Genomic DNA, 14,067 nt, shown 5'->3' with positions numbered 1-14,067 from the left:
AACAGAAGCAAGGAAGAGACATAAAGGAGCTCAAAAAGCACCATTGGATCTTCAAGAAGGCGCCACCCTCACTCAGGTGGACTCATTCCTTGTTCTAAATTTTTTTTTCTTTCCTACTTTTCATTTTTTTATATGTTTATCTATTACATGATCATTAGTATGTAGTAACTATGTCTTAAAGCTATGAATAAATTCTATAAATCATTCACCTCTCTTAAATAAAAAAAAATTTGTTTTAATTCAAAAGAACAAGAAGTACATAAATTTCGAATTTATCCTTGAATTTAGTTTAATTGTATTGATGTGGTGACAATACTTCTTGCTTTCTGAATGAATGCTTAAACAGTGCATATTTTTGATCTTGTTGTTTATGAATGTTAAAATTGTTGGCTCTTGAAAGAATGATGAACAAAGAGAAATGTTATTGATGATCTGAAAAATCATGAAATTGATTCTTGAAGCAAGAAAAAGCAGTGAAAAAGAAAGCTTGCGAAAAAAAAAGTGGCGAAAAAAAATATTTTGAAAAAAAAAAGAGAAAAAGCAAGCAGAGAAAGACAATAGCCCTTAAAACCAAAAGGCAAGGGTAAAAAGGATCCAAAGCAAAAGAGTGTGCTTAAGAGCTCTGGACACCACTAACTGGGGACTCTAGCAAAGCTGAGTCACAATCTGAAAAGGTTCACCCAGTTATGTGTCTGTGGCATTTATGTATCTGGTGGTAATACTGGAAAACAAAGTGCTTAGGGCCACGGCCAAGACTCAAAAAGTAGCTGTGTTCAAGAATCAACATACTTAACTAGGAGAATCAATAACACTAGAGAAGCCAATCATTCAAAACTTCAAAGGAAAAAGTGAGATGCCAAAACTGTTCAGAAGCAAAAAGCTACAAGTCCCGCTCATCTAATTAGAATTAATATTCATTGATATTTTGAAATTTATAGTATATTCTCTTCTTTTTATCCTAATTGATTTACAGTTGCTTGGGGACAAGCAACAATTTAAGTTTGGTGTTGTGATGAGCGGATAATTTATACGCTTTTTGGCATTGTTTTTAGCTAGTTTTTAGTAAGTTTGAGCTACTTTTAGGGATGTTTTCATTAGTTTTTATGTTAAATTCATATTTCTGGACTTTACTATGAGTTTGTGTGTTTTTCTGTGATTTCAGGTAAATTCTGGCTGAAATTGAGGGACTTGAGCAAAACTCTGAAAAAGGCTGACAAAAGGACTGCTGATGCTGTTGGAATCTGACCTCCCTGCCCTCGAAATGAATTTTCTGGAGCTACAAAACTCCAAATGGCACGCTCTCAATGGCGTTAGAAATTAGACATCCAGAGCTTTCCAGCAATATATAATAGTCTATACTTTATTCGGAAATTGACGACGTAACTTGGCGTTGAACGCCAAGTACATGCTGCTGTCTGGAGTTAAACGCCAGAAACACGTCATGATCCGGAGTTGAACGCCCAAAACACGTTATAACTTGGAGTTCAACTCCAAGAAAAGCCTCAGCTCTTGGATAGATCAAGCTCAGCCCAAACATACACCAAGTGGGCCCCGGAAGTGGATTTATGCATCAATTACTTACTTCTGTAAACCCTAGTAGTTAGTTTATTATAAATAGAACTCTTTACTATCATATTATCATCTTGGTTTTGATCCCTGGATTGTATTTTGATCCAGTGACCACGTTTTGGGGGCTGGCCATTCGGCCATGCCTGAACCTCTCTCACTTATGTATTTTCAACGGTGGAGTTTCTACACACCATAGATTAAGGGTGTGGAGCTCTGCTGTACCTCAAGTTTCAATACAATTACTATTATTTTCTATCCAAATCAATTTTATTCTTAATCCAAGATTACGTTGCACTTCACCTTGATGAATGTGATGATCCGTGACACTTATCATCATTCTCACCTATGAACGCACGTGACTGACAACCACTTCCGTTCTACCTTAGGCCGGGCGCATATCTCTTAGATTCCCCAACAGAATCTTCGTGGTATAAGCTAGATAGATGGCGGCATTCATGAGGATCCGGAAAGTCTAAACCTTGTCTATGGTATTCCGAGTAGGATTCTGGGATTGAATGACTGTGACGAGCTTCAAACTCCTGAAGGCTGGGCGTGATGACAAGCGCAAAAGAATCAAGGGATTCTATTCCAACCTGATTGAGAACCGACAGATGATTAGCCGTGCTGTGACAGAGCATAGGAACGTTTTCACTGAGAGGATGGGATGTAGCCATTGACAACGGTGATGCCCTACATACAGCTTGCCATGGAAAGGAGTAAGAAGGATTGGATGAATGTAATAAGAAAGTAGAGATTCAAGAGGAGCACAGCACCTCCATACGCCTATCTGAAATTTCCACTATTGATTTACATAAGTATTTCTATCCCCTTTTATTTTCTTTTTATTATTAATTTTTGAAACCCAAAACTATTTAATCTGCCTAACTGAGATTTACAAGGTGACCATAGCTTGCTTCATACCAACAATCTCTGTGGGATCGACCCTTACTCGCGTAAGGTTTATTACTTGGACGACCCAGTACACTTGCTGGTTAGATGTGCGAGGTTGTGAAGAATGTATGTAAGCCATGGTATTGTGCACCAAGTTTTTGGAGCCATTACCGGGGATTATTCGAGTTGTGTGAAAGTATAAGTCACAATTTCGTTCACCAGGAACATACGCCGACAATCTCAGCATATGTCCGAATGAGCGCACGTACTAATCCCGAACTCCGGGGTCGGTATGAAGTCCCATGTCGGAAGGGGGTTTAGATCCCGCATTCGAGTGTTTCGCCTGTTGCCCCACTCCGCTATCCACTCCCCAAGCAATATTGTCCAGTCATAAAGCTGCACTCCGCGAAGAGCCATGCAATGCTGCTCCAGTGGAATGTCCCTTGGTATTCGCGGTGGGGGCTGTGCGAACCCAAACTGACGCATCACTCAATCCGCAGGGTGCCACTCGATACACTCAAATGACAACAACGGAGCAACGATATCACACACATCAAGATGTCTATGTAACTCGCCGGGAATGATCATTCCTTGGTACGGCCGCCACTCAAACTGCCACAGATAATTCGAATGTCAGAACCCTAACATTAATGTTTGGATCTAGGATTCATTAAAACCATAAATATTTACCTCCTGCATGTAGTCTATATCATGCCTAAATGTCACAATAGTCTTCTCTAACCACGCTGTACTCCGTTCCGCATGACTCCACCTGAAACATGATACAATGAAAAAATTTATGTCAGTAACCGTAACTGAAACATGCATAATGAATATATTCTCCGACAAGAACCATAAATATTTACCTCATGGCAACTGGTATCTCAGCAGGTGGAAGGATATGCCTCGGTACGGGTGAAATACACGGCATTCGCTCCCATGCCCAAACAAACAACAGGTTAAGAGGACCATCCATCTCCTTCGTATCATATCGTGATGCACGGCATAGTGCTCTGTAAAGATGAGCGAGACATGCTGAACCCCAACTATAAGTATGGATCCGCTCGAAATCGCGAAGCAATGGTAGATACTTCGCATGGGCATATACGGTCGACTTATCTGTGAATAGGGTCGACCCTAACAGACAAAAAATCTGACATCTCACGTATCTCCTTATAGACTCTTTAGTGTCCAACGGCTCCTCATCTCTGACACTTCGAACCCAACCGAGCTTTATATAGGATTTTGAATTACGACTGAGCACCGGTTGACGACCGAATATTGCCATGCTCTGACTCTGAACGAAATCACTACTACTGTCAGTCCATCCACTCACAGACTCTCCATCAATTGGTAAGCCAAATATATGTGCGGCATCCTCCAATGTCACCGTAACCTCACCCACCGGCAACACAAAAGTGTGAGTCTCCGGCCTCCACCTTTCAACCAGAGCAGCTAACAACGGGTGAGATCCTCTTATCATCCCAATCCTAGATACGTGGTAGAATCCGGTGGCACGTAAGTAGTTTTCAACCCTCGGGTTCCAACTCTGTGGCGGATCCAGTTTACGCACCAACAAATTTCTGTTGGGCTGCATCAACAAAATTATATTTGTTATATTACCTATAAATATTCATGTATTAATAAACAAACATTAATAAATGAATTTATAAAATGTATGTGATCACTTCAATTAATAATAATATTTACATATTTATTTATTTCAATAGTTACAAGTGCATTACCATACCTAAAATAATTTTTTTTCGTGCATCGACATTCATTTATTTCTCTGACATTATTAATAACAAGCTATATATTTTTCTGATATTTATTTATTTATTACTTTAACAATGTATTAAACTTTTGAATATGTTCAACATTTATTTATAGAATGTATATATTATTTATTTATTTATTTTACTATAGTATTATTTTTATATTTTTATCGTAAAAAAATATATTTTTTTAAAAAATTTTTACTTTGTCGTATAAAAAACTATTGTATAACAAATAGTTATACACAAAAAAAGTTAATATTTAAAATTAAATTACATAACAGCAAATTAAATTTTTTAATATTTTTATAACAGCAAATTAATTTAAAATTAACAAAAAAAGTTATATTTAAACAAATTAAATAACATAAAAAACAGAAATAAAAATACACAACAAAATTATATTATCCTTCCGAGCTTATAATTTAGCAACTTACATAAATTGGATGATCCAAATAATTTATAATATGTTCCTCTGGAGCTTTATAATCACGAACCATTCTTTAAAATAAAAATAAAATAATATATTTTTTCCCTCCTATTTTTTCCACCCTTTCTCCACGGTGGTGAAGCAGCAGCCAGCCCTCCTTGGAAGAATGCTTCTGTTTATATGGAGCAAGAGACCAAGCTCTCCTTCCCCTCACTAACACTCTCTATCTATCTCATTGTAACAAAGCTAAGGCTTCGTTTATATAGAGCTTGAATGCCTGCATGCTGTTTACCGGGGTGAGACATGTCCCCTGCATGCCAGCAGCTTCAGCACGCCCCCCGTGGTGCATCGGGACTCTGCCACGCCAGCTCCACCACGTCCCTGCGTGGTGCCAGTCGCTGCATGTCGGCCACGTCATCTCGTTCCCGCGTGGTGTGACACGTTGCATTCCGGCCCCGTCATCTCGCCCCTGCGTGGTGGGACACGTTGCACCGTAGCTGGGTCACCACGCTCCTGCGTGTTGACCGGCACTTCCACTACCCAGTAAATTCCCCCATCTCCCAATATTCTCCCAAAACACCAACTACTTTTCCATAAGAATAATAATTTCCGATTTTAATTGAGGGTTATATTTTGATGAATTTAATTTAGTCAAATTAAGGATTTTGATTGATTGATTGATAATGGATATTATTGTTTATGTTGGGCTTGAGAGATGAGGAAATGGTTGATCAAGATATGGGTGTGAAATGACTTGGAGATAATTATGATTTATCGGGGACTTGAGCCGTATATATAAGATAACGAAAATGTTTTGATAACTAAATAGAATTAATAAAAATAGTTAGAATTTATTTTATTTAATATTTATTAATTATTATAATATTAATCGTTATAATAATTATTATAACAATTAATAAATATTAAATACACTAAATTTTGACGGTATTTTTTTGTTTCTCGCATTACCGAAATATGCAATGAATTTGAGAATGCAAAGAGCTGCAAAATTTTATATGATAGAAACAACTTCGGAAGGCCATTACTTGTAACCGGTCCCTAAATCCAATTATTTATAAAATTATATAATTATTATTTGTTTTTTTTATTAATTTATTTATTTTTAAAAAAATAGTATCATGTCACTATATATTACTACATCTAAACCATATATTTATAAGTTACATAGAATTTTTTTCGTTTATAAAATAAATAATTATTTGTTTCCTCCAAAATGATTTTCTAACTTTATTTTCGTAAATATAAATTTTCTTTGGAATTAACAGCAAGTTCGCCCCCAATGAACTTCATAATTTATATAGAGTTTGCTGGAAGTGTAGCGAATTTTATGATGAATTCGGCACACTATATAAACGCTGTGGGACCATTTAGTTTGTCACTTTTTTCTTCCACTCTATCCTTCAAAATTTCTCTGATACTTTTTTCTTTTCCACCTGTCCGACATCCGTAACATTTGTTGTGGATGATAGCCTCAGTTCAAAGTTAGTAAATAATAGTTTATTTTTCTATATTAAGTTAGTTTACTGCTTACATGTTAGACAAAATTGTTAGATATAGATCGTTTGTTAGTTAGAATAATAGATTTATTGTTTACATGTTACTTAGGTAGACGTACTTTTTAGTGTTGTTATGCTAAGTATATTATTTTATGTTACCGTTTTTTAATATAGTAGCTATGGATCATGATGTAAAAGAATTTAAGAAAGTACATTATTAGATAATTTAGTTATTGGTATAGCATTGTGTTGTGAGTTAGAAGGTAATTAAATGAGCACTAAAATTTAAGGTTGAGTTACTTATAAATTAATATGACGACGTCAGTTAAGTAGGTTAACTTTAAAATTAGTAGGTCTATATGCCATTTCTCATTTAGTTAATTTTTTAATAATCTGGTATGTGATTTTATTTTAGTAGATTGTGTTTCGATGGAGCAGTAGTTATTGGGTTATGAGCATGAGATGTATAAACTGGATCAGGCTGAGCACATCGCTGGAGGCTTGATCGAATGGTATGATTTTTTAACCCTTTTTTTATTTTATTATAGTGAAGGAAAAGTGAACTTGCTATTGTATGTATTGAAGGTACCGTTGTTTGTTAAAATTTTTTGTTTTTTCCGTTTGGTAGGCACCTCGGATCTTGCGCACTAGATGGAAATTGATGACACGGCCACCGGAACAGATTAGGCCATATCTGAGATGAGCCAGTTTTGAGTACGTCGCATACATGGTGGAGTTTGAGCATGATTGGTCGCTCGCCTCGGCATTGATAGAGAGGTGGAGGCCTGAGTTCCACACATTTCATTTACTGTGCAGGGAGATGACCATCACCCTGCAGGACGTGGCATATCAGTTGGGACTCCGGATTGATGGTGATCCTGTCAGTGGATGCATCGGTGGGTGGGAGCAGCACCACCAGGGACAGACCATTGAGGAGTTGTGTGAGCAGATATTGGGTGTTGTTCCTGGCTTAGAGGACAGACAGTCACAGACTAAGTCGACTGTTAAGCTTACTTGGTTCCACAACACGGTTTGTGGAGAGCTAGAGCAGGATGCCACAGAGGAGCGGCTGATAAGGTATACAAGAGGATATATCATGCAGTTGATCGGCGGTATCCTCTTCCTTGATGCATCTGACTCTCGGGTGCATATCAGGTGGCTTCCCCTGCTGGAGGACCTTGATGCATGTGGCCGGTTGTCGTGGGACTCTGCTGTGCTGGCATGGCTGTATCGCCAGATGTGCCAGGCCACAGAGCATGGCCAGCGCAACTTGGGAGGATGCGTCAGCCTGATGCTTTCTTGGGCATACCACCGTATTCCATTAGTACAGCCTGATGGGCTTGATGCTTGTTGCTTTCCCCTGGTGGAGAGGTATTATAAACATTAACCAATGTTATTTAACGCATCAATGGACTTTTGTTTGTCTGAAATCACACACAGCCCTGGTTGTGGTGTAACATGCTCCCATAAGTACGAAAGAAAGAACGACCACGTCTCTTTTGTCTCACCCTCAACGATTGCAAATGCAACGGGCAGAATGTTTGTATTGCCGTCTTGCGCTATGGCCATCAACAAAGTGCCACCGTATTTACCATATAGGTGGGTGCCATCAATAGAGATATGTGGTTTGCAATGCTTGAAGGCCTCAACACACGGTGGAAAATGTCCAAAATTGGACATACTTTAGTCGGCTTTTTGTACACGGCTAAATTAATGGCGAATAAATAAACCGCAAATAAATCTTACCTGGCAAGTACATTTGCATAGCGAATAACCAACGAGGAAGCTCTTTGTATGACTCTTCCCAATCGCCATATATTCTAGCTATGACTCTCTGTTTTGCAAGCCAAACTTTTCTGTACGTCACCTTGTAACCAAAGTGATTCTCCACACCTCCTTGTGGAACCCTGATGTTGATTGTTGGATCGGCCTTGACCATCGTGAAAATGTGTTGTGCAATGACCTTCGAATCCAACCTACGATGATCTTGCCCCCATCGAAGTTTGGATGCAAGTATGAGGACCAATGTATCTCCTAACCTCCCATCTTTCTTGCTTTCAGCGATATGATATAAGTATGTTCCAATTACAACCGGGTCCGAACTGGATACATCTTGCATTGTACCTCCAATGGTCACTCTCTACTATTTTGTACTCCACAGCCCTCCTGATGCTGTACTGCTTAACTGCCAACATGACTTCTTCCTTGCTCCTAAATTATTGTCCAAACTCAGACTCATTGCACGGGTCTTCTTCAGGACCTTCTTGGGTAAACGACCAATCCGATGTCATTACATCTAGACTCAACCTAGTGAAATGATCCGTCCAGTCATATGGTTGAGAAATGGCAGGCTGTGTCAGAGCAATCTGTGTGTCACCGTAGTAATTCATCTCCTCTTCCTCGTCACCATCATCAGGGATTTCGGGTGGTTCTTCGTCAACATCCTCTCCATCATTGTGGTTGACTTCGTACTTCTCCATCATCGGATCTCCGATACCAGAACCATCATGACTTTCAAGATCGTCATCCATTAAGTTAACATTACAAACTTCAACATTAGACCCCTCCTGACTACCCTCAGGTGGCATATTCAGATCCACCATCGTCCTTCTGATAGTTCGTCTAACAACGCCACCCGTAGGACTATCATCGACAATATCTGCAGATGATCCTCGGCCACCAAGGTCAACAAGAAACGCGTATAACTCCAACAGATGAATATTAGTCCATCTGTTGTACCATGACCTTATAAGCCGTACGTCTTCGTCGTCGCGCAACCAATATCTAATTCAAAACAACAGAAATATCGATCACAACGACGGTCTAATAAATATACTTGTAATAGAGACAAAAAAACACAACTATAATATATACCTTTTATAAAATAAATTACCATCTAACTCAGTAGGATATCTGTAGTAAATTTTTTTCACCATTTTAGATTCCTGCTGTCTGAGGGCATGCAATATCAAATTCTTCAATGCTATTAAACTGTTGACTTCCGCTGTCATATACGTAATTATCGGCTGGCCCGATCTAAAGACAATCAAACCTTCTTCATCATACACTATTTCACTATCGTAGTGAATGGATAACAATGGATTTTCTGACATCGTAACAATAACAATAACAGTGAAAAAGAAGAAAGTAATTAGAGAGATTGTGACTGCTTGAGCTCCAATGGACTTGCTTTTGTTTGCCGAACTCATCATAGAGTTCGTCGGGGGGCGACGAACTTGCTGTTAATTCCCCAAAAAAAATTATATTTACGAAAATAAAGTTAAAAAATCGTTTTAAAGAAAATAAATACTTTTTTATTTTATAAACGAAAAAAATCCAAGTTACATCATCTCAAAATATGTAAGACCATTTTTTTTCGAAACTAAATGACTTTAAGGGCAGCCAAAATTAATTATGGTTTTGATTATATTGTTAATTTATGACTCCTAACAAAGCAAGGGGACACCCTTAAGGTGATTTAAAAGGACATGAATATAATTAAGTAACAAATATATCAATTCTGAAATTTTAAGCCTTTATAAAACTTCATGCATGGTATATCATACATTTGCATTTCCAAATCAAAAAGAAGACACATGGCTAGAAATGGTGGTGTGACCTATAAACAAATAACACGTTTCTTCATTATTATTGGATTTGTTATTTGTGCTATCATTGTTCCAAAATGGTCTTCAGCTCAATACGATGATGGTCTTGAACATCAGGAATATAAGCTGAAAAGTTGTCTTCAAACATGCAAGAGCCGCTATAGAAATAATCCGGAAGCGAAGGAGGATTGCATTAAGAAATGCAAAGCTAAGTATAGTCCTCCGGTGGAAAGTTATAACAATGGTAAGTATTTAAATTTTAAATTATTATATTATATTAATTATCTAATATTCATATTTGATTATATGAAAAATTTTCCACTCATTGGTGAGTGTTAACTGATCAAAGATACAAAGCATGTAGAATATTCAACTATATGATACAAAATAAAAATTAAAACAAAATCATGGTACTTAAAGTAGTTTATTATAATATTCATGAGTTCAACTAGGAAGCTAATATTTTTCAAGTGACATCGATCTATATTTGTTATTTTAAATTTTATATCTTAAATTTTAAATTATATATTCCTAAATTTTCCAAAAATAAAGGTTTTTCATTCATAAAGAATTTGATACAATGGTAATGGTTCCAGATGACTTTTGAAAGAGTGAGTAAAAAAAAAGTTGACTAAATAATATTAATATTTATAAATTAGTTTTTTATATTTTTCAATATTAATATATGAAATAATAAATACTTCAAAATTATCTTAATTTTTTTTTAAAGTTGCAACAAAAGTGTAGAGTAGTATAAAAATTAATAATAAGATATTGAAAAATAAAGCATATAAATCACTTATCTATATGACAAGGGCCTTAAGATGTAGTCAAAATAACATATGAAATAAATATTTGGGTTAATTGCGATTTATTCCGTGAATTGTAGATTATGTGATCTTTAGCCCTTAATCTTTAAAAATTTTTAAATGTTAATTTGCGCATTTTTAAAGTTTAAGGGCTAAAGTTGCATGTGACCTAATAATAATGTTCAAGAGGGAAAGTGCAACTAATTCAAAATATTTCAATAGTTTAATTTATTTTTAAATTTACTTTGCGTTCCATCTTGGTTTCCCTGTTATATATATATACTTTGAGCTTGAAGTATAGTATTTATACTCTATAAACTTTGTTAGATAGACAATGACTTTTGTGAATAATGTGAACAATGGTTCTAAAATTAATTTAATAAAATAAAAATATACTATACTCTAAATTACCCATCTAAATTTTAATATTAGGATAACCACCCGTACACCTAGTGAATTAAACATTTGATATATTTATTATTCACATTGTTTAATATTTTTATTGTCTACCTATACTTTTTCATAGTCTATATATACTAACACTATTGTTATGTGAGAGAGAATTTTTTTCAAATAGTTATGCTAAAAAAAACCTAACATTTTTTTTCTGCAGGCATGTAAAAATTGAAATTTAAATATATCTTTAATTTCAATACATAGAAGAAGATTTGAGCACCTCATCGATCAGACGGGAAAATGATTCACATTGCAATACGGGATGTTTAAATACTTTGTTAATATATTTGTTACTTCCTTATTATTTCAGTTATCCTTGAGGTTTAACAGTTAAATTGTGCTATAAGGCAATAGTAGCCATTAGGCTACAACCAAACGTAATAAAAAATTGTGAAGTAACGAAATTTCTTTTACATGCTCATCCAATTTAAAATTTATTTAGACGAATAATCACAAATGAAGAAATATCGCACATTGATCAAATTCGAAAGCGATTCACGAAGTTGATTTTTTTAATGCATAAAATTTGTTCATATTAAGAGTACTAAGACTAAATAATTACTGAAATCAATAGAATTGTGATAGTTTCTGAGTTTATTATTGGAGAGCAGTTTAATTTCTAACTATCTCTTCTTAGTCTCTTCTTGATAGTCATGCATAACTATATATATGAATAGTCTCTAATGTAAATAAAGCACTAATAATACAATACACTCCATTTGTAGTCTTTTACAATTTCTTTATGATTCACAACTATAATTTTAACATGATATCTAGAGCCTCAATATATAATTCTTTCGTCATTGAATTTTTTTTTTCCTCAGTTTCATTGATTCTCGTTTCTTAATCATTCATCTCCTTCAATAATGGCACTGCTTCTAATTATAAGCAGTTCTTCTGCCACAACAAAACCAAGACTGATTCCTCTTGCTGAAAAACTTGAAGACAATAACTATAATACATGAAAACATCAAGCATGGCTCATGATTCAGACTCTTGAGATGGAGCATCATTTGGATCCCACCAAAACACCAACAAGATATGTGCAAACAACCCTTCTTGAAGCTTCTTCAAATCAAGATTCCTCTACCACATCAAACACCACTCCGGGTGCTACGCCTGCTATAACACCATCACCTACTCCCACAACAACCACAACACAGGTTCAAGAATCCACAGCATACAAAGAATGTCGTCAGAATGATCTTGCACTCACTACTTAGCTTTTTTCTTCAGTATCTAATTCCTTCAAGAATAAAGTTCTATATTGTCACACCTTTGCTGAAGCAAGGAATACCATCATTAACTTCTTTTCTATTACATCAAAGACAAGGATTCAGAGTCTCAAAGCAAAACTAAAATGTGTTAAGAAAACGACTACTGTTTCTGATTACCTTGGCCAGATTCACAAACTTGTTGCATCTCTTCTTGCGATTGGCCATCAGATTAGTGATGATGATCATATTCAAGCCATCATTGATGGGCTTCCAGAGGACTATAGTGGCTATATCACTTCTATCATGTCTAGACTTGGTACATTCACAGTGGCTGAGGCAAAATCGTTTCTACAAGCATATGATGATATGCTTGATCGTTTCAAACACCCTAGTACTCACATTTCCATTGCGCATTTGTCACAATCCTTCTTTAACTCCAATAACCGAGGCAGAGCACGGAGAAATCGTGGTGGAAGATTCCAAAGAGGAGGAAGGAATCTATGGAATAATCCTCGCTCTTCTTGCCAAATTTATGGATGCAATGGTCACGTAGCCTGGAATTGCTACTATCGTTTTGATCAAAGTTATCAACTAAATTCTACATCAAACACACCACAAATACCTTTTTCTAACACCGTTCCACCATCACCATCTCCATCATTCCATCAACCTCCAGCATATCTCACTGCACCCTCTTCAATTGGTGAATTAGCATGGTACCTAGACTTAGGAGCGAGTCATCATGTTACCCCCGATGCAACCAACTTGTTAACATCTTCTCAAGGTCCTCCTAATCTAGATCAATTCTTTGTGGGCAATGGTGCAGGTATCCCTATCTTAAATTATGGTTCTTCAATATTGATTGATAAATCTAATAACTTTGGCTAATATTACTCAGAATTTAATGAGTGTTTCAAAGTTTGCAGAGGACAATAATGTTTTCTTTGAATTTTGGCCTAAAAAGTGCCTTGTTTGTGATAAGGTTTCTCGCCAACTCCTTCTCCAAGGCCACACTAGAGGGGGAATTTATGTTTTTGATCAGCTAATTGTACCTAAAAATGTTTCTTGTTTGAAGAATATAATGGTACTACATGTTTGTGTTGTTCTTTCAATACCTCACCCTGTACTAAAAAATATGCTACTTATCATACTTTTAATTCATGCCTACAAGAAAACAATGTACCATTAGAAAGATAGAATCTTGTAATAATTTACATTTTGATAATAAATCAAAAGAGTTACATTCTGTTCCATTAAATTTTTCAAATACTGCACCTATTGTTACTACTACTCTTATAAATTTTTGCATAATGCTTAATAATGTTGCTCCCACTGCTACAAAACTCAATACTATTAATTTATGGCATAAACGTTTAGGCCATACTAATGTTCCAAATGTGATACAGGTTCTAAAAGATTGTGGCGTTACTGTCCCTAAAAATTCAGAAGTGCATAATGTTTGTGAGTTTTGCTCTCTTGCCATGATGCATGCATTGCCTTTTTCTAATTCAACCTCTTCTTATACTATGCCTCTTGAACTAGTATATGTGGATATTTGGAGGCAGCTCCCATACTCTCTAAATCTCGTTTCAAATATTATATTGCTTTTGTGGATGTCTTTAGTCGCTATACCAGTATTTTTTATTGACTAATAAAGCTCAAGCCGTTGCAGCCTTCAAAATTTATAAAGCTTTAATGGAGAATCAAACAAATTGTACTTTAAAAGATCTCCAATCTGATCATGAAATGGAGTTCTTATCAAGTACTTTCACTGACTATTTGAAGCAGCATG

At 35.9% G+C, this 14,067-nt stretch overlaps 2 protein-coding genes and 1 long non-coding RNA gene across 3 annotated transcripts; 2 read left to right on the top strand and 1 right to left on the bottom strand.

Moving 5' to 3' along the window:
* Positions 1-2,949: 2,949 nt before the first annotated feature.
* Positions 2,950-5,017, bottom strand: LOC140177391 (serine/threonine-protein phosphatase 7 long form homolog). The gene is made up of 4 exons (XM_072210484.1): positions 4,961-5,017; positions 3,327-4,051; positions 3,151-3,232; positions 2,950-3,072 (listed from the first exon to the last, which is right to left on the bottom strand). The coding sequence occupies exons 1-4, from the start codon at positions 5,015-5,017 to the stop codon at positions 2,950-2,952; spliced, it is 987 nt and encodes a 328-aa protein (XP_072066585.1).
* A 1,895-nt stretch (positions 5,018-6,912) lies between these two features.
* Positions 6,913-7,572, top strand: LOC112728453 (protein MAIN-LIKE 1-like). Its single transcript, XM_025778594.1, has one exon. It carries the CDS (start codon positions 6,913-6,915, stop codon positions 7,570-7,572), a length of 660 nt encoding a protein of 219 aa, XP_025634379.1.
* A 2,200-nt stretch (positions 7,573-9,772) lies between these two features.
* Positions 9,773-11,471, top strand: LOC140177936 (uncharacterized). Its single transcript, XR_011869628.1, has 2 exons — positions 9,773-10,037; positions 11,216-11,471. It is a non-coding gene; the product is annotated as an uncharacterized lncRNA (long non-coding RNA).
* The last annotated feature ends 2,596 nt before the right edge of the window (positions 11,472-14,067 follow it).

The sequence above is a fragment of the Arachis hypogaea genome, chromosome 2 (genome assembly GCF_003086295.3).
Source record: "Arachis hypogaea cultivar Tifrunner chromosome 2, arahy.Tifrunner.gnm2.J5K5, whole genome shotgun sequence".
NCBI lineage: Eukaryota > Viridiplantae > Streptophyta > Magnoliopsida > Fabales > Fabaceae > Arachis > Arachis hypogaea.
Note: the sequence above shows the minus strand (reverse complement) of the source record. Positions and strands in the feature narration are given on the sequence as shown.

Bases quoted from the DNA above. Each gene is read 5' to 3' on its own strand.
- LOC140177391 (XM_072210484.1), bottom strand. From the start codon at position 5,017: ATGCACCACGGGGGGCGTGCTGAAGCTGCTGGCATGCAGGGGACATGT. The intron at 4,052-4,960 runs GTAAACAGCATG...TTGTTGATGCAG, and splicing joins AGGGGACATGTCTCACCCCG to CCCAACAGAAATTTGTTGGT. The intron at 3,073-3,150 runs GTAAATATTTAT...TATCTGTGGCAG, and splicing joins ATATAGACTACATGCAGGAG to TTTGAGTGGCGGCCGTACCA.
- LOC112728453 (XM_025778594.1), top strand. From the start codon at position 6,913: ATGGTGGAGTTTGAGCATGATTGGTCGCTCGCCTCGGCATTGATAGAG.